Source organism: Pyrus communis, chromosome 2 (assembly GCF_041283825.1).
Source record: "Pyrus communis isolate YQ-2024b chromosome 2, ASM4128382v1, whole genome shotgun sequence".
Classification (NCBI taxonomy): domain Eukaryota; kingdom Viridiplantae; phylum Streptophyta; class Magnoliopsida; order Rosales; family Rosaceae; genus Pyrus; species Pyrus communis.
Window position 1 is genome coordinate 4898558 of NC_142566.1, and position 21143 is coordinate 4919700.

General features: G+C 37.5%; 1 protein-coding gene across 2 annotated transcripts; it reads left to right on the forward strand.

Moving 5' to 3' along the window:
- The first annotated feature begins 666 nt into the window (after positions 1–666).
- On the forward strand, positions 667–14952 carry LOC137747105 (ABC transporter D family member 1). 2 transcript variants are annotated; one of them, XM_088682635.1, is made up of 26 exons: positions 667–836; positions 932–1283; positions 1713–1992; positions 3933–4157; positions 4800–4997; positions 5147–5601; positions 5811–5937; positions 6020–6098; positions 7111–7349; positions 7523–7827; positions 7924–8032; positions 8166–8312; positions 9017–9116; positions 9403–9511; positions 10048–10138; positions 10418–10542; positions 10683–10832; positions 10924–10996; positions 11363–11543; positions 11630–11788; positions 12934–13110; positions 13205–13441; positions 13642–13805; positions 13903–13955; positions 14070–14148; positions 14389–14952. In XM_088682635.1, exons 2-26 carry the CDS (start codon positions 1222–1224, stop codon positions 14473–14475), a joined length of 4011 nt encoding a protein of 1336 aa, XP_088538761.1. In that variant the 5' UTR covers positions 667–836; positions 932–1221; the 3' UTR covers positions 14476–14952. The 2 variants fall into 2 exon arrangements, with proteins under 2 accessions (XP_088538761.1, XP_068343218.2); XM_068487117.2 differs by having other exon boundaries at positions 671–1283.
- Positions 14953–21143: the final 6191 nt, after the last annotated feature.

Here is a 21143-nt window from a genome sequence, read left to right on the forward strand (position 1 = left end):
AGTGAGTTGTTAGTGTTGCAGATTGTAGAATTTCATATTGATGGCCTATTAATTGGACTCGTTAAGCAAGTGAGCAAGTAAGCTCGTCTACGTTGATATTTTATTAATTTAAGTCTCGTGCCTAATTAATAATTGTTTGGGCTTGACTCAAAGACACACATAAGCATGATCAATCTTAGTGAATCAAGTTTCCATATATTGCAGAGCAAATATGGTCAATCTTAGCGAAGTTGACAAACTTCGCGCTACTGTTCCGAAATAGGATGATGGTGACATTATTGATTCGTCTGTGCAGCTCCGGGATAGAAGCTGATGAATCCATAACCAGGCTTTTGAGGCATTCGTATTCCAACCTTAGAAATCATGGCCCACAAAACCCACTTCCTCTTACTTCGTGAATCCGAGATTATTCACTAGCTTCACCTCATAATTCTTCTTTAAAACAAAAAACAACAACAAAATTTGTCTTTTGAACATTTTTAACATCTTTTATGAAAATGTCTAAGCAGCACACACAAAAATGGCAACAGATTAAGGTAACCTAACCTAAGTACAATGTGAATAGAGAGAATTTTGGTAGTTTGCTATTGTAAAATTCACAATAATGCACATAAAGTGGGTCTCATGTTTCCATCAATACTTGGAAAACGTGTTGTCAAAACTCAAAACTGTCACGCAAAGAAAGGTAATAGCCAATTAGCCACGGAAGGTGGCACTTGCACAGTTCACGGGTACATTTTACTCATCTCCCTATATCCTTTTCCTAGGGTTCATGAATCATCCATCATCATCATAAGTCATGGTTACGAGAAAAATAACAAGGAAGTTTTTTTAAAGTAAGATCCTTTATAAACGTCTTATTATTATTATTTTTTACACTAATTTATGTCGCAGACACAGAAAATTGTGCTAAAAACATTAAATATTGTAGAATTCATAGAGAGTTTCCAGAGACAATTTTTCTCAGCATTTCTCACTTAACAATACGGTTGAAAAGAGTCTCTGACATCACACGGTGCGGGTCAATTTCCCAATTTTTTTCAATTGTTCGATTTTCACGTGTCGGTCCATTTGGATTTGGATGGAGCTTGGGAGTCGAAGAGGTCGAAGCAGAGCAGAATAACAGGAAGAAGAAGCTGAACGCCCGCCCGCCCGCCCGCCCGCCCGCCGGCCCAGTTGTTGCTATTGCTTCCAATTCAATAATTCTTCACTGGTTCAGCTATGCCGTCGCTTCAGCTGCTGCAATTGACTGAGCATGGCCGCAATTTCATGGCGTCGAGGAGGTATCATTTAATCAATCAATCAATCAGTCTGTGTTGAAGCTTTTCAGTGTTAACCGAGTCTTGGTTAACATTCTCACTGGATTTTCACAATTTCATCTGCTTGTTACTATTTAATGATTTGGGCAGTGTTCATTTCTGCGTTAATTTTAATTGGTTTTTGATCTTTTGATTAATTGGTATCTGGGTGTTGATAGATCGGATTTGTTGGGAGATTTCTGTCTTAATTTGATGTTTTAGACGTTGATTTCTTGCTCGAATTCAGTACCGGATTAGAAGTTTTGAATATTCTCATTTATTCTTGCAACTCTTGTTATTGTTCTTCGTTTTCTGGTTCCTATTGGCATAAATATATTTTAGCATTAATGTTAGATGATTAGAGAAAAATATGCTAAAGGTGATATGGCATTGTGCCAATGCTATTGTGCGCAGGAAAACTTTACTACTTGCCACTGGTATCGTAGTTGCTGGGGGAACGGCTGCATATGTTCAATCGCGATTAAACCATAAAAAGCATGGTTTTCATGGTCAATACAATGGGCTTGATGATAGTGAAGAGACAACGGAGAGGGCCATGTTGAGTGATCACAAGTTAAAGAAACCTCCACGTAAGAAAGGGGGATTGAAGTCGCTTCAAGTCCTTGCTGCAATTCTCTTATCCGATATGGGTCAAATGGGTGTGAGGGATCTTTTATCTTTACTCTCCATAGTGGTAAGCCCTTGGTCTGTACACGTCATATGTAAAAAGCTTGATTTACTTTGTCGTATACTTTTGACTTACTGTTACTGTTTTCTGTTTTTGGTTGTGAGTTAATGTCCATTAGTCTAAATTATGACTATACAAAAACCTTCGACGAGCTTCAAATACCCCCCTCTGGGAAGGAAATTCTGTGTGGACAGAAGAAAAGCACCGATTGAGTTTCTGTTCATAAAAAGTTCATAAGTCAACCCCATTTCCACATTTTTACTTCACTTATTCTATTAACGAGTGTGTTACCTAGTCGACAGTTTTTATTTGTACTGTGGCTCCAACAAACTTTTAAGTTTTTAACTTACTATTGGCATTTGAACTTTTGATAGATTACATTGTTAGTTATCAAATTGGTGCTGTTTCGGGTAAACACTTGAGTATTTGATGCACCCTCACTTAGATGGCCTCTGAATAGCACCAATTACGGGTAAACACCTGAGTATTTGATGCCACACTCCTCTTGAGCATTTGATGCCAGTGTGCATCAAGGCCATCTTACACTTGAGCTCTGGACTATATCTCACAGGAGGGTGAATACTTCTTATATGGTTCATAGGAGACTGCCTTCTTTGTGTGGGTATAAAATAAAGACAATGCTTCTAAACGATAAGTTATTTGGTGAAAAAAAAGGGGGTATGTAGGGAGATATGCTGTGTTAGCAATCTTTGGGTGGCATGGATTGAGACGGATATAATAAATTTTTGAGGAGCAAGGGATGAGGAGTAACTAAGCTAAGTTTTGCTTTCGAGAGAACAGTTGGTTAGGTGAATCATCTAATCAACTGTATCTAAACATCAACAGATCCTGTTTGAACTATAATGCCACATTTCTTCGTTGGTTCTCCCTTCAAGCTTTTGTTTCTTGAAATCTAATATTTAGGAGAAATCTTAATGCTAGGGAGTTGGATGAATTTTTTTTACCTATTGTTTGTATTAGACTATTAGTAATATCTCTTTGCTTCCCTCTCATGGGGACATGAGAGTTTGGGTGTTCAGGGATCTGAGGTGCTTTCTTGTACGACCCTTTTGATATCCTTGTTGGTGACAGCCCAAAGTGTCCTACCTGAGGCTCCTGAAAGTTCAAGTTGGGGTTGCCGAGCAACCTTTTTTGTAAACTGCCGTGGGCAAATATTCTGACCTCTTTTCTTGGATTGCTCTTCCGTGCCTTAAATTTGGAATTGGTTAATTGTAATTGTTGGTTTGGATTGGGTGACTCTTATAAGATGCTAACTCTAGTCTCCACTCAATGAAAGTTTTTTTTGTTTGGCATGGAGAACAACGCTGTTGCGGTGTGGTGTTGCACCATTTTGGAATCCTTTGGGATGGCTTAGTTTGAAAGTAATATAAGAATCAATGAGAATAGGGTATAAAAGTTATTAAGGGAATCTTTTCTAGTTTGTAATTTTATTTACCTTGATTGTTCTGCTTCTTTTTATGTACTTCTCCTTCCCAGTTTTTTGTAACTTTTTCTTTCTTAAATAAAATTGTTGTGATCTATGAAAAGAAAATTAATGGTGGTTGTGTTAATATTTGTAAAATAGGATAGTTATGTTGAATTGGCTTTGTAGTTGGGTTGGGTGTTGTTGCAGTAGAAAAATGTTGAAGAATATAAAGAATCTTTAGAATCACACTAAGGCTTCTAGGAGTCTCACCTTGAAGAATTTTACTGTGTTATCACCGTTAAAAGCAAGTGTAGTTGGAGGACGATCATTAGAAATTTAAAAGAAAGGTTTAATATATTTGTGAATCTTAGACGAGATGTCAATAAATGAGATCTTTAATGCAGTGTAAGCTAAATTTCGATTTCCTTTTATGAAATACCTTCAGTTTGGAGCAAGGATTGGGTCAGTCTTATCAATTTGGATTTTGCTGTGATTATCTCACCACTCGTATTGCTTGCAGGTGTTGCGAACTGCTTTGAGCAACAGACTAGCAAAAGTCCAAGGATTTCTATTCCGTGCAGCTTTCCTTCGACGCATGCCATTATTTTTCCGGTTGATTTCTGAAAATATTTTATTATGTTTCCTTGTATCAACGATGCATTCTACTTCAAAGTACATCACCGGAACCTTAAGTCTGCGATTCAGAAAAATATTGACAAACCTTATCCATTCCCATTATTTTGAGGTATTTATTTTTACTATTGAATGATATTGGAATATGTTTTTTCTTGTTAATATAATTTTTATTACTTGATAATATATTGCGGGTTAATCTTCCTTTCACCTTGAGTTGCTTCTCTGTATTTCCTTTCAAATAGCTTCACATCTTTATACTCGATGAATATGGTAACCATATCATTTTCATGTCTGATTGAATAAGATTATGAGTAACATTGGTTGTATTTTGTTATACTGGTGTGGATACATTGAGAAACAGAAGAAATGTAAAGAAGTTATCAAGATTGAGGCACCCAAGCAACGTGAATCTTATTATAGTGAATATAGTTTCTTTTAACGTTGGTATATTTTATTTTACTGGTGCCATTTTTTTTTGTAATGGTCTTATATTAATTTTTCATGCGAGTTTGTTTGCTGTTACTTTTGATCTTCATTTGGAATAAAATGGTCAACAATCTTTAGTTTTAGCCAAAACAGATATGGCATTCATGTTTCATAAAAAAATATGCAAATTTGCTTTAATTTGTATGTCGCTCACCCTAAGCTGACCAAGAATATCAACCTTTCTTTATATGCATTATATTTTTTTTGGCCTTCTCCTTGTATTGTGATTTCTTTTGTTGTGTTTTAATTTTTGTTTGAATCACAGAATATCGCATACTACAAAATGTCTCATGTCGATGGTCGAATAACAAATCCTGAACAGCGAATTGCAAGTGATGTGCCAAAGTTCTGTTCAGAGTTGAGTGAAATCGTGCAGGATGATTTGACAGCTGTTACTGATGGTGTACTTTATACTTGGCGGTTGTGCTCTTATGCCAGTCCTAAATATGTATTCTGGATATTGGTAATTATCTATTGCACTGATTCAAGGGGTATTTATATTAGATGTCTTGAATCTTGATACAATCTGATCACCTTCTCATAACTTGCAATTTAATATAGTAAATAGTACTTTTATAGTTTACCAGCTGAACCTGTTGTGCTACCTTTCAGGCATATGTATTAGGGGCAGGGGCCATGATAAGAAATTTTTCTCCTGCTTTTGGGAAACTAATGTCCAAAGAACAACAATTGGAAGGGGAGTACCGGCAGCTTCATTCTCGATTAAGGACCCATGCAGAAAGCGTGGCATTTTATGGTGGGGAGAATAGAGAAGAATCTCATATTAAGAAGAAGTTTGAGACACTGATTAGGCATATGCGTGTTGTCCTTCATGACCATTGGTGGTTTGGCATGATTCAAGACTTTCTATTGAAGTATCTTGGTGCTACAGTTGCTGTTATACTGATTATTGAGCCTTTCTTTTCGGGACATCTGAGGCCTGACACTTCAACTTTAGGTCGCGCAGAGATGTTAAGCAATTTAAGATACCATACTAGTGTCATAATTTCACTATTTCAGTCTCTGGGAACTCTTTCAATAAGTTCAAGGAAGCTAAATCGGCTCAGGTAATTGGGTATATTGGAAATAGGAAATTGTCTCTGGTAACTATTGGAATTTCCATAATGGAACTCTTTCTATTTATAGGATATATTGCATTTTATTTTCTTATAAATCTGAGATTTCACTCAACGGGGTCTTCTATGGTATATATGGTCACAAAGCATGTCCTGTGCCCAACTGTTTCAAATTTGACTCCTTTTTCCTTGTTGTACAGTGGTTACGCCGATCGCATTCATGAATTATTGGCCATATCAAAAGAGCTCAGTGTGGCTAATAGTAAATCTTCCGGGACCAGAAATTGCTTTAGTGAAGCTGATTACATTGAATTTTCTGGTGTCAAGGTGTGTACAACTTCCTGAGTTTTCTACATTGGTTGTACCATTTTTGGGCATTATATGGTTTGATATTGAATGTGTTGTCCAGGTTGTTACACCCACGGGTAATGTTTTGGTGGATAATTTGTCACTTAGGGTCGAATCAGGATCTAATCTTTTGATTACAGGTAAGCACTGTCCCTCAAAGTTATTTTCATGTGGTGCAACTTCGTTCTATTTGTACTTGTCTCCTGTGTCTCTTTGCTGTCATTTCATTTGTATCTTTTGTGTTTCTTGCTACCATCATTAAGTGGAAAATAAAATATCTGTTTTACGTGATATTGTTTTTGTATAGAGTTTGGCAGCCTCTCCACTTTGAAACATTGATTTTTACTATAATAGGTATGATGGGTCTTGTCTAGTAGGTTGTTTTGAAGAGTATCTTTGAGCTAAATTGTATTGTTTAACTGAGTGTGGGGTGGGGCTTGTAATAAAACTATGATTGGGATAACGGACCTCAGGTGGAACTTCAGTACTCAAATTGCTGCCAATATATCAGTATGTTTGGTTCTATAGTTATGAAAAATATAATTAGGAGTCTTTGAGTCCAATGCTAATGTCTCTGTTTGTGGGGATATAAGTGTCTCCCTTCAATTAAGAGAGCTAACAGTAAGTAATTACAGATTACAGGATTAGAAAATTGGTTTGAGTTCAAATTTAGCCTCCTTCCACAAGTAGGCGCTAGTTAAGGGCACCATTTTCCATGTCCCTCATTTTGAGCTTGTTCACATCCTTCTACAGTTACTCGATTAGGTATGCATAAAGTGCATATCCCCTCTTGAAGTTCCTCTCTAGGACCATATCTTCTTTTTGCAGAAAGTGAATATGTCAAACATGCATCGTGATCAACCATTAACGAGTAAATTAGATCAACCATTAGCGAGTAATCCTAATTCGTGTGGATTTTGGTCAATGGGGAGTGCAGAAATAGTACTTCAAGACCTATTGTGCACGTGTGTCAAAGTATTTGCTGATTCTTTGACTAAAAAAATAGTATCTGCTGATTCTTACATGCTCTACTTAAGATGGATGGGTGAGTGTGTGTGTGCCCATCAAAGTATCTGCTGATTTTGGCATGTTGAACTTATTATTTTGTGTGTGTTGGAAATACATTGAACTTATATCGAAATCTTCTTGAAGGTCCAAACGGTAGTGGGAAGAGCTCACTTTTCCGAGTTCTAGGAGGGCTCTGGCCTTTGGTATCTGGCCATATTGTGAAACCTGGTGTTGGAACTGATCTCAATAAAGAAATTTTCTATGTACCACAAAGACCATACACAGCTGTTGGAACACTACGGGATCAGTTGATTTATCCTCTTACTTCGGATCAAGAGGTTGAACCACTCACACGCAGTGGAATGGTGGAGTTATTGAGAAATGTGATTTTCCCGTTTTATCTTTTTCCTCATCATTTCATTATGTATATCTGTGTGCTGTTAATATGCTATGGTTTTATTTTTCCTCGTCATTTCATTATATATGCTGGTGGTTTTATTGAAACTTTATACGTTGTCATAATTATTGGAAGGAATTTGTGTGTTCTGTTTTGAAGGTTGACCTTGAGTATTTATTAGACCGGTATCCACCTGAGAAAGAGATAAATTGGGGTGATGAATTATCTCTTGGGGAGCAACAAAGATTGGGGATGGCTAGACTTTTCTATCACAAGCCTAAATTTGCAATTCTTGATGAGTGCACTAGTGCTGTCACAACTGACATGGAGGAACGTTTTTGTGCTAAAGTTCGAGCAATGGGAACATCATGCATTACTATCTCCCACCGTCCAGCACTTGTTGCATTTCATGATGTGGTGTTGTCCTTGGATGGTGAAGGTGGTTGGAGTGTTCAGGTCAAAAGGTTGGACTGCAAGTTTTGTTATTTTGCACTATTTTTGTCTGCTAATTTTGAAAATATTAGATAATTGTTTACTAAAATTTTCCCGTACTATTTCAGGGAGGATTCTCCTCTCCTTAATGAAGGTGGGAGAAATATGATGTTGTCTGAGTCAAACAGGCAGAGTGATGCAATGACAGTTCAACGTGCATTCACCACACCTAAAAAGGTCAGAGTTTTTTATATATTTATTTATTTTTCTTTTTTATTATTTAACTTTTATTAATTTTATTTTAGTTTTAGATATAGTGCCTTTTATTTACCCAACTGTTTAACAATTCTGTTTCTTAATTCAATTCCAGGATTCCACAATCTCAAATTCTTATATTGGTGAGGTGATAGCAGTGTCTCCTCCTGAGGATCAGTTTGGTATACTTCCATTTGTTCCACAGCTCCAAGGGGCACCTCGAGCTTTGCCGGTGAGAGTAGCAGCCATGTTCAAAGTACTGGTGAGTTTTTATACCTGTTGCTTTTAATCATGTTACAGATGGCTGTTATGTGAAAGTTCTTCTGTTGGCCAATAAAGTGACCTTTAAATCCTCTCAATCATATTAAAATTCTATATATCTTCATATAAGGATTGTGAAATGAAAATTGTCAATTTGTTCTCTTAGGGTATAGGACTTTACATAGTTTCTGTCTCTTGTACTTCTTTAACTATATGCAAGTATCCTTTGTCCCCTCCCTTTTTGGTTCCCCCTGTTGGGGCCCTCACATTGGCTGGCGGCAGGTAGAGGAGGGAGTTGCCTCCGGTGGTGTGGGTGATTGCAGCGGGTGGACGTCGGGGGGTTGGTGGGCGATTGTGGTGGTAGCTGCTAGGTTGTTTTCTCTCTTTTGTAGTTTTTATTTTTCTAAATTTATGGAAGGTTAACAAGTTATAGTTAAATAGGTGGACATGTGGCATGAAATCAAAATAGGGGACACTGAGGGGACATCAGATCTGGAATCATAACTTTTAAAAGTATTTTGTCCTGTTTTATTGTATCTTTGATGGTTGTTTGTTAGGTATCACTTTTTACCGATACATTCTTGATGTGGACACTGCTTTTTCCTTTGTCCATCATATCTTACTTATATGATGCTATTTCCTGACCATGCTTTAAGATCCTGAAGCTCTATTTATTTATTGAACTCTGCACCATTTGTTGTCCAGATCCCCACTGTCCTTGATAAACAAGGAGCACAACTGCTTGCAGTTGCTCTTCTCGTGGTATCGAGAACATGGATTTCAGATCGTATTGCTTCATTAAATGGTATTTTTCTTCCCTCAGTAAGAACACAAATATTTGAGTAACTTGTGGCTAATTTAATTTTAAGTTATTTATTTGAGTAAACATGATATTTATCTGCTTAATTTACTACTGCTGAAACACAAATTGCAAGCATGGCTACCACATAGTAATTAATATCAGAGCAGTTATACAAATGCTAGATAATTCTAAAACAAAACAAAACAGAAGCCCCAAGTGAGCACCAAACCCGAACTCTATCCTGTAACTTCTCTGTTCCATGGCCAATGTGTGTGGTTATTCTATGCAGGAACCACTGTGAAATTTGTTTTAGAGCAGGATAAGGCAGCCTTTATTCGTCTAATTGGCGTTAGTGTGCTTCAGAGTGCTGCGTCGTCCTTCATTGCACCTTCTTTAAGGTAATTTTAGTACTCAATAGAATGTAAAACTTTCTTAACCACATAGATTTGTCTGAATTTTTGTTTCTTGTGTTCTGATGTTTTCAGCTTATCTGAACATAAATTTGTGTTAAGTTATTTATAGTTTTTGAGCTTATTGGATTAAGTTCTTCACTTTTTGTATTACTTTAGTGTAGATGTTGAAGCCGAACAATATTTTTTTCTTTTGTGTTCATATTTCTGTAGAAAAAATTTCTAGAGAGGGAACCTCTATCTAGGAAAGGAAGGAAACATTGTTGGGCCCATTTTGTATGTAGTCATCTAGGTTATTAGCACCCCTTCACATGGTCAGCCATATTGGACTCACCAATCCGATCTGGCTTATCATTTGTAGGGATGATCCTTGAAGGGGGTCTAATTACAAGACTTCATGTATGCCACAACCTGAGGGTTCTCTTAGCAGATGTTTTTTGTATGTGCATGTTTAAATCTTTTTTAATGAAGGAACTAAATGACAATGGTCTTATGGTACTGCGAATTGTGTTTTTGTTGCATAGGCACTTGACAGCCAGGCTGGCTCTTGGGTGGAGGATCCGTTTAACTCAACATTTACTCAAGAACTACTTGAGAAATAATGCATTTTACAAGGTAGCCTTACCAAAAGTATTTGATCAGGTTTTTAATTTTCTTGGAGGTCTTTTTTCTATTTTTTTTATTTTTTATGTTCATTTAGTTCTTCTATTGTTTTCTTTTGTTTTATTGTTTGGGAATTTTGTCAAACTGTTGGTTGAAGTTGTCTAGCAGCCTTAAATTTTTTAACATGATCATATTATTTTGTTCAGTTGGCAGCAATTTTTATGTATTTTAAAGCTGTTTAGCCAATAATATGAGAATGGTATTCAATTCCTGTCAATGCATGTACTGTAGGTCTTCCACATGTCAAGCAAGAAGATAGATGCAGATCAGAGAATTACTCAGGACCTAGAAAAGTTAACCTCTGACTTGTCGGGACTGGTTACAGGAATGGTAAAGCCATCTGTGGACATTCTCTGGTGAGCTCTGAGCTCTTTAAGCCATGTTAAAAATTGTACAAGGCTCAGTTTCTTATATTATCCTTTATTGAAGTTTCTGAAAGTTGGATTAGCTTCTTCTATCATTGGTTCTTACCCTTGTGTGCTGCTGGTATTATAAGGTTCACCTGGAGAATGAAGCTTTTGACGGGGGGGAGGGGAGTTGCTATATTATATGCTTATATGTTACTAGGTCTAGGTTTTTTGAGGGCTGTTACCCCCGAATTTGGTGATTTGGTGAGTCAAGAACAACAGCTTGAAGGAACATTTAGGTAACTTTAGTTTCTGAGTGATTCCTGTATTGCTGATACTGAGTCATTGTTGTAAATACAAATCTCAAATATGATATCTTTCATAAATTAGGTTTATGCATGAAAGATTGCGTGCTCATGCCGAGTCTGTTGCTTTCTTTGGAGGTGGTTCTAGAGAAAAAGCTGTAAGCCTTCTGAAATCCTCTTTCTTGGTCCAAGTCATATTTAAAGTGAAATGGTGCAAGCCATACTATCTTCATAATGTGTGCTTTGGTATCCTTCATTATTGTATATACTTTTCCTTTATCTGAGTCGAAAGGAAAAAAAAATGAAGGAAAGAAAAATGAATCAAATGCCTATTTCTTTCAAATGACAATATGTAGGAATTGTTTCATCTCTGCTTCAATTATATTGATTACCAAAATCTGAAATTAATGCAAGTTCAGAAATAAATTTGAACATAATAGTGCAATGTCTGTGTTTTGAGTGCTCACTTATGTTTTATGTATATTAATTTAATCTAATGGATTCGCATTTATATTACTCAACAGATGGTTGAATCTAAGTTCAAGGAGCTTCTTGATCACTCCTCCTCTCTTTTGAAGAAGAAGTGGTTGTTTGGTGTTCTTGATGATTTTACCACAAAACAGCTCCCACATAATGTGACTTGGGGGTTGAGCTTGTTATATGCCATGGAACACAAGGGAGATCGAGCATTAATATCCACTCAAGGTGGGTTTATTTATGATTATTGGAGAGATGCAATTACTATAATTTCTCTCTCTCTCTCTCTCTCTCACATGTTATAACACTTTCAGGTGAACTGGCACATGCATTGCGTTTCTTAGCATCTGTTGTATCTCAAAGCTTTTTAGCTTTTGGTGACATTCTGGAATTGCATAGAAAGTTCGTTGAACTGTCTGGCGGCATCAACAGAATTTTTGAGCTTGAAGAGCTCCTAGATGTTGCACAATCTGGTACATTTTCTACGTTCCTGGACAATCATGTCACAGTTGCATAATTTCCGTATTGATTTTCATCTTCCTCACTCATTGACAACCACATTTATGAATTCAAATTACTAATGGTATAGCTTTTTTTTTTTTTTTGTTTTTTTTTTTTTTGGTCATTGAGAGAGGTTATCTTAAGGCTTTGTTACTTAGTCAGATGGTAACCGTTTGTTGAGGGTAGCAGTTAAGATCCATTTCATGCGTCTCTCTGTAGATTTGAATACCATGGATAAAAAAAGGTGATCTGCTGCTTGTGTCTCCCAACATTTTGGGGTCTGGGAAGGTTCATATGTGGGCATCCTTAATCCTGCTTATGAGAGGTTTGTTTCCATTTAGAACCTATGATCCAGATCGTAATGGAGAAACTTACTCCTAAGCCTGTTCTTGCCCCATGGAATTATGGATCCTAATGATAATTAGACCTACATAGTTTGACCCACAATGTAATTCGACAGATATGGCAGATGCATTGGTTTAATCTGTGTGCCAACAAAAAAGAGGGCGTAGTGCTACTGCTACCCCCACCCCTCCAATTGTGCCTCAGTGTATACTTTTTTTTTCTTTCAATTTTGACATTCCAATTAGTTACCTGTTATGTGATGGTGGCTGGCTTCTATGGGACAAAGCATATTGTAAAATGACAGTCTTGCAGATAAAACAACTGTATCAGGGCATTGACATATAGTCAGCATTTTGTAGGGATAGAGAGAACTTATCTTATTGGTGCATTAGAGCTGAGAAAAAACTTTCAATTACTAGAAAAGTATACTGATCAAGCAAGATATGCTACTTACAACTTAGTGCCTTGGGTGATGGTGGCTTCCGTGACTGAAACATATGGACAAATGACCGAAATGATATTTTTTAAGAAAGTATAAAGATCATACATTGGCATAGATGAATTGTGCATCAGTACCTTTGTTTAATTTGTTTTTTCCCGGTTGCAATTTGTAACATGTCAAACCTTTTTTCTATTAGTTAATATATGCTTGTTGTGTATTTAAATTGCAGAATGAATATTCTTGTATTATTGTATAAATATATTAGAATAAACCTGATTTAGCTATTTTTATATTGAATTTTCTGACATTTCTTCATTCATGCAAACATAGTTGTTGGCTATTCTGGGGCTTCCAAAACTGTTACTCTGTCACCATCTAAGGGGAGAGATTTTCATTCTGAAGATGCCATTACCTTTTCTGAAGTCAATATTATCACCCCATCACAGAAAATATTGGCCAGGAAGTTAACATGTGATATAGTACCTGGGAAAAGCTTGCTTGTTACTGGTTAGTGTTTAATGCTGTCTTCTTTTCTCACATATTACTATTTCTTAAATTTGCTGTGGAAATCTGTGACTGAGAAGCACGCAATTCTTAAAAGGTCCAAATGGGAGTGGAAAAAGTTCTGTCTTTAGAGTCCTTAGAGGTCTTTGGCCCATCACGAGTGGAAGAATCACTCAACCGTCACAACATGTTACGGAAGACATTGGCTCTGGTTGCGGAGTGTTTTATGTTCCTCAGCGACCATATACATGTTTGGGAACACTGAGGGATCAAATTATATATCCTCTTTCTTGTGATGAGGCTGAGTTAAGGGCATTGAAGTTGTATCGAGAAGGTAAATTCTTTTGTATTAGTAGCATTTGTCATGCCTGTTAATTTCCGTTCTCTCTTATATAAATGTGGTTTAATATTGATCATATATTTCATTTAGGATTATAAGATTGAAGTTTATGAGATTGAAGTGCTCTAACTATTACCTAGGAAAAATTATATCACCACAATCAGGTTTTGAAGATTTTAATTGTTCTAATTCAGGTGAAGAAATCTCTGACAACACCAATATTCTAGACATGCGTTTGAGAACTATTCTGGAGAATGTTCGATTGAGTTATCTTTTGGAAAGGGAGGAAGGTGGTTGGGATGCGAATCTGAATTGGGAGGACACTCTCTCTCTTGGCGAACAGCAGAGATTGGGCATGGTATGACAATATAAAAAATCAACTCCTTGAGCAGCAATCTTTTTATTTTCTTTCAAGAATTTCTTTGATGTCTGACCCGATACTTTATGTTTTCAAGGCACGCTTATTTTTCCACAAGCCTAAATTTGCCATCCTTGATGAATGCACCAAGTATGTGACTTAGCTCCCCATCCTCTTCTTTTCACTCTAAAGACACATCTGTCAGTTATCTAATATTTTCTCTTTATTTCCCTTTTTCTTTTCTATTTCTTTAACTAATGGCAGTGCTACGAGCGTTGATGTTGAAGAACAACTTTACCGGCTTGCAAAAGACATGAATATCACAGTTGTTACCTCATCACAAGTAAGTACTGCTATGACATGTAGATGTATACTGTTCTGCATTTTGGTGTACATGAGATGAACTTTCTAGGACTTCCATCTGGTTAAAATGAGAACCCCTTGTCTAACATATTTATATTATCGAGTTTTATTGTTGGAAATCCCCTATGCCGAATATTAGTGCGAGTTAGTTCAAAGTTTGATTCCATAGGTAAGTCTTGAGTTACAAAACTAATTGTTTTTTGCCTTCACGTGTCCTCAGCGGCCTGCTCTAATACCGTTCCATTCCCTGGAATTACGGTTAATTGATGGTGAGGGTAACTGGGAACTTCGTTCTATAAAGCAATGAGTCGACATGCCAGAATCACAAATCATTGATCCGCAAGGGTAATGGGAGCTTCATTCAATAAAAACAATGAGCTGACCATGCTGCATCTGCATCTAACCCTTTGTACAGTGTAAGATGGTTTATTTTTCCAGACCTACCCTTTGTAATATATCTTAGAAGTCGCATTCGAGGAAAGCCAAAGCCGGTTTTCCTATCCAGAGAAATTTATTTGGCTTAGAGCGAGCTGTGTTACTTTGCTCGTACGTGACAGATAGCCTGAACGAAAAGCCGATTTCTTCGTTTTTTTGGGGCGTTACTGTCGAAATGTGGACAATAAGATTGGAGCATACAAGGGTGTAGTAATCTGTGTAGGTGAAAGAAATTTAATGTGTAGAGTTTCCACCAATTTTCCCAAAGTTTGGGTTGTAAGAATTCATAATTTAATCATATTGATGAGCCTCCATATAGAAGAAAAAGAAACAGTGTGTTATTCCTCCACGATTAGTGTTTCACCGTGTCCTTTGCTTCTTGTATGAAGGGTTCATTTGACAATTTCTCTTGCATTGTTTAACGAATTCTGAATTTCTCCTTGGGGAGTTGGGGAAGGCAATACTTGTAACTATCATTGTTTATAATATTGGCAACAATGGAAATATCGATGTGCAATTTGTGGAAATAACAATGGATGTATCGATATCAGTGGTCTTTGATGAAAATTTGTTAAAAAACGTGAAAATTTAAAATGAAACTAGCAAATGTCAAATGGTGATATTAATTGATATGGAGAAAATATCGACAAAATTATAGGGTGAAGTTTAGATTCCTCACCTCCCCCTCCCCCCCCCCCCGGCCCGCGCGCGGGGGGGACCTTTTTTTTTCGTATCTTTCTTTGATTTTTTTGATATTCATTGAAATATCAACCGTATCGAAGAAATTTCAAAACCTGCTTCTTAGGGGTTTTATTTATGAAGTTTCTTTTCGTTGGTAATTGAAGTCCAACAATATGATTTTTGATGAGCGGACCCTCCATGCTCCTCTGTAGCTTTGCCAGTGGATGCAACGGTGTGGATCTGCCAAGAAATTTTCGACAATCAAGTCCTTAGTAATTCGGTGATAAACATAAAACAGTAGACTTGTCGCCTAAGCGGTAGCCTACCTTGTAAGGCAAAGGGTTGTAGGAGTTAATGTAACTCCAAATTTAAGAAGATATCTCCTTACCTGTAGGTTTCTCAAAATCTGAAAACTAGAGGGTAATATGGACCTGGATCTGGATACGTATCTCGCAACTTGTAGGCCATGGTGCAAACATCCTAAAAATAAATGTCCCATAATTATCATTTCCCTTTTCTCTATGGAGATGATGAATTGGACATGTGCACAATATGCATGTACCTAAATTTAGGGTGACGCTAGAGAGATCGTACACTTGAATCATATTTTGTAAATCACATGATGTGACGATTAATAATTCGATTTCTTGTTTAAATTATTAAGAAATAGTATCCAACCATCAACTGCCACATTCGTGGTCTACAAAATATGATCTAAAACCAAGATTTTCCTAACATCTTCTGTAAATTTAATATGTTAGGACATGAGTTATAAATCATGTTGATGAATTGATGAAGGAGGGGTAATACTCAACCCAACTCAACACAATCTAAAATTTGGTTAGGTTCAATTCTTCGATTGTTTGCCTCATTACAGCATTCTCTTTTAACCAACTAAGTTTCTGATTCAAATTAGGAGTGGGCAAAACGGAACCTAAACCAGCGGGAAGGAGAGGGTAATGGTGGTTCGAGGTGGGTCCAAATTTGGTAGAGTTGAAACAGGACGTGACGGGTCCATAAATATATAATCAGGGGCCCCAAAACGGCCCATTGGTAATTTAATGTAACGGTTGTGACTTGATCATTGGTAATCTTGATTGTTGGATTGATAATTTATGAATTAGGGTTTGGTTTGCTCAATTTTATGGCGGATCAATTTTGGGATTTTGGTTTGCTCAATTTGTTAAATTAGGGGTTTTGCTCAATGTTAGATACCAATTCAGGCCACTAGTTCAACCTTAACTTGCTGCAAGAGTAGCAGAAAGTGGCGAGAGGAAGAAGATGGGATTATTTTTGTAAAATGATCTTTGAATTCTCATTACATAGTGGGAATTTATCAAATATAGCAAAAAATGAATCCTTAATTTCAAAACTGTCAGTTTTTATAAAAACTTTCATATATATTTAAAATCTCACTTCAATAAATATAACTACCCTCAATTTATATGAATAACTAATTGTTAAACTTAAAACTTGTTGTGCTATAATCTCTAACTAAAACTTTCTCCTTGTTTTTTTTCTTTTCTTTTCCAAACGAAGAGCAAAAGTTTTCTCTCAATTTTATTTTAATAAATAATCAAGGAAACCTTTATTTCTCACATGGTTCACAGAAAACACTTTAGTATGTTATAAAAGTGAACTATCAGAGTAAATAAATAAAAGTAATTATCTTTTAATTGTTGAGAAATAAACAATAAAATGATCAAAAGAAAATATTTATTCGTTACACCCCAATTTCTTGGCCCAAACGGTAAAATGATGGAAATAAAATTTTATTCATAAAACTCCAATTTAAAAGGGTTCTACAAAGTAGGATGAAGTTGAACTGGATTCCTACAAGCTTGTTTATAATGGCCATTTGAACCACATTTTGAACACTTTCGAGTTGATTTTTCTTCTCCACGTGATGGGATCCTCTTTTCTTTGCGCCTACCATATCTTCTTCATGTAATTGATGGTAAGACAATTCTTTCACGCACATCATCAGTTACTATCCAATCGGTTTGATCACCAACTGACCATATAGCTTCTGCATAGGCAATGACCAAGGAGTTTGTAGTATAATAATGAGAACACATAAGATAACATGAAAGTTGTCGGTGTCTACATGCAGCACGAGCATGTGAGCAAGGGAGTTGGTCAAGATCAAATTGTCGGCATATGCAACTCTTTTCCTCTAAATTCACAACTTCAACACGAGATCCATCGTATACATGAAATGAGTAAGTTGCAATAGACGATACCTGCATGTTTACATACACATATATTACTCAAACAAAAGAACAACTAAGCAACAACAAAAAATATTCCGCATAAAAACTACAAAACCAATTCGCAATTAGTGATCTGTAAGAGAAGTGGATGAATACCCTGAACTGCTACATAAAACCAATATGACTTTTACATGGTGTTGCTATTTGGTATTTGATAGAATTATGTTGGGGGCTGTCTAAATTTCGGTTTTAGCTGCAGATGAAACGAAATCAAAAGGTTATAAATTAGAGGTATAATTTAATTATTATATTTGATGCATCATTTGATTAAATGAATACAGTAGGAACATTGATTTAACGTATGTGCTTTCGTATGGAAAACTGAATTTGGTGTGGTTATAAGTGTGTATATACTCAATATTTATTTTAATTACGATGGAATTGACTGAAAATTATGGAGAATTAGTGTAAGTTTACACACATAAAGAAATAGAATGAAAATGTAAGTAAAGAAAAATTAGAATGTAATACATAATATCTTTGTGTGTGTGTGTGTGTGTGTAAGGGAATGATGACTAAATGTGATACGTGAAGAGATTGCTTATTTCGTTAGTTAAGGGCAGCACTTGATAGAAGCATAACCAAACCCAGGTAAGAGTCACATTTTGGTTGCCTTCCTATCCTTATTTTTTGTATTTTTCACTTAGCTCTATGTTGTTAACTGCAAATTTTGGTATTTTGTTTCCTTTAGTTTTATCTACTAATTATTGTTCTACGGATTGTATTCTTCAGTTAAATAATGATTAATTAGAATGTCCCAAAAAAAAAAAAAAAAAAAAATCAAACATTGCAGTGTTCGGGATGATAATTTATATCCAATATGATCATTAGCCAGTCGAGATGACACACCCCGACCGAGATCGGAGCGTGCTGGCCGTCACACAAAGGTGACGTAGCCATGTGCACGTGCGGAAGCTAATAAGTAGTAATATAAAAGTACGAATAATTAAAAACTAGCATACAAGTACTAAAATAAGTGCTAGTTAGTGCGATACAAATTCAGAGCAGGTCTATAGCAGTCCAAATAAAACGACAACAGTAGTACGCCCGAAGGCGACCCTACAATGTGGAGTGTCTGTCAGAACGCCGGAAAGCTCTCAAGGGAAACCACCGCAACGGCTAAGCAACTAGAACCTGGAGGGGCGCAAAACAAAAGCGTGAGTGGGCAAAACAAAGCTCTTTGAAAACCATTTAGCAAAATACAAACTAACCCCTCGCCGTAAAACCTGTATACTTCCCAGAAAATAAACATATATACGTATGTATAGATATGCCAATCATGCTCGAGAATATGCCATGCCAAAGTCTCAATATGAATGTAAGTGCCCGGGTATAAATCATATCAACATCATAACATCTGGCAGCCGGAGTCACCTAACGTAACCTGTACGGCTGCATCTAGAGCTCAAATCTCAACTCTATAACTGAACCTGCCCACGAGTCGGAACCACTCAAGGTGGTCTGTACGACAGGCCTGGGTGTAACATATATATACGCTCTAGTGCTACGATCACGTGAAGACTGTGCGACTAATCGCGGGTCACCTACGAGTCGGAACCACCTAATGTGGTCTGTACGACAGGCCTATGCACCTAACTTGGATCCAAGCTGAGCGTGTGGTGCGGGAGGTGAACATCACGTGAAGGACTGTGCCCTACTCTGGGCGGGAGCACTAACACCGGGGGTGCAGGTTATGAGCTCTCTAGGCATCTCAAACCACTATTGAAACATAAACGTGAATGTCACTTACCTGGCACTTACCTGTGCGTCCACAGCACCCATATAAAAATATATATGACATATGCATATGTATATGTATGCCACAAATAATGCATGCAAAGATGCATAAACGATAAATAATAAAGTGCATGGCATAAGGCAAATAACCCTTTTTAATTCAATTTCTGGGAATGTAAATGTATATAGATATATACGGAAAACAAAAGCCCACTCACTGATACGTGGAAGGGTCGTAGCCCCCCTGCCTCGCGTGACCACGCTCGTCCTCGGGGTACGTGTCACCTAAATGCGAAACAACTATAAAAACGTTAACTTTAAAGCACATAACCCGTTTCTCGTAATAACTTCTCATACATTGCTCAAAATGGACAAATGAATATACCAACGTGCTCTACACAACCTCAGGATCACAACCATATTTTTAAAATAATTTTTGGACCCCGCACGCGCCCCCACGCGCCAGAACAGGCACGGACCCACGCGCCCCCACGCGCGGCCACGTGCCAGGCACACTGACGGTGTCAACAGACGCCGTCAGGAATATTCCGTCAAACTGACGGAATATTCCGTTAAACTTAACCCCTGCCGTCAGGAATATTCCGTTAAACTTAACGGAATATTCCTGCTTCTTCTCCGGCCAATCCCCGACGCCGGCGCCGTCGCCGTCGCCGGCACCGTCGCCGGAAAACCTGCAACTCGTGTTTTCTCACTCGTTTTTCAACCATTTTTCACGTTTCTTACACCAAATTGAAGCCCTAGACTAGTAGAACACATCCATACAAGTTTTAAGGGCTAAAACTCACTAAATCATACCTGTGCAAACTTTCCAAAACCGGCCAACTTCGAACAGGACGATCCCGACGTCCAAATTCACCCAACGAGCCACTCCCAAGTTCCTGGGAACCTCACAAACACAACCACAAGCTCAGAAATCCCTAAAACTCAATGTACAAACTTTGCATGAACAGTACCCAAAACGGAGTTCAAGAAATCGACGTGAAAACGTCGATGTTCTTACCTGAAAAGGGTATATTCGTGCTCCCCTCGACCTCACGATCACAACTCCACCCTTGGTTTCCTCGATCTGTTACGGGATAATGGTTCTTGGTGTGTGTCCGTACATGTACAGTGGCAATGGGAGCTCGGGGAAGAGGGAGACAGGGAGAAGACAGAGGGAGAGAGAGAGAGAGCAGTGTCAGTGTGTGTGTGTGGGAGTGTGTAAGGTTCCAACACATGCCCCAACACACCAAACAACCCACAACGTGACAAAACCGAACTAGGGGCAAAATTGTAATTTCACACGTACGTTTTAATAATCCCGGGACGGGATGTCACAACCTTCCCACCTTAAAAGAATTTCGTCCCGAAATTCAAAACAACAAACCAGCAACCCCCTAGTAGTCAAAGAACAATCGAGGGTACAAATCCCTCATCCGATCCTCTGTCTCCCACGTAGCTTCTTCGACTGAATGGTTTCTCCACAAAACCTTCACTAAATTCACTGTCTTGTTCCTCAGAACCTTCTCTTTCCAATCTAGTATCGTCACCGGCTCCTCCTCGTACGTCAAATCTGGATTAATCTCAAGTGGTTGAGGAGGTATCACATGAGATGGATCAGCAACATAGTGTCGGAGCATAGACACATGAAAAACATTATGCACTCTAGCCAACTCCGGAGGCAACTCCAATCTGTAAGCTACCTCACCAACTCGTTCTGTGACCACGTATGGTCCGATGTACCTGGGACTCAACTTCCCCTTCTTTCCGAACCGCACAACACCTCTCCACGGTGAAAGCTTCAGAAATACCCAATCTCCGACCTCATATGCTCTGTCCGTAGCATGCC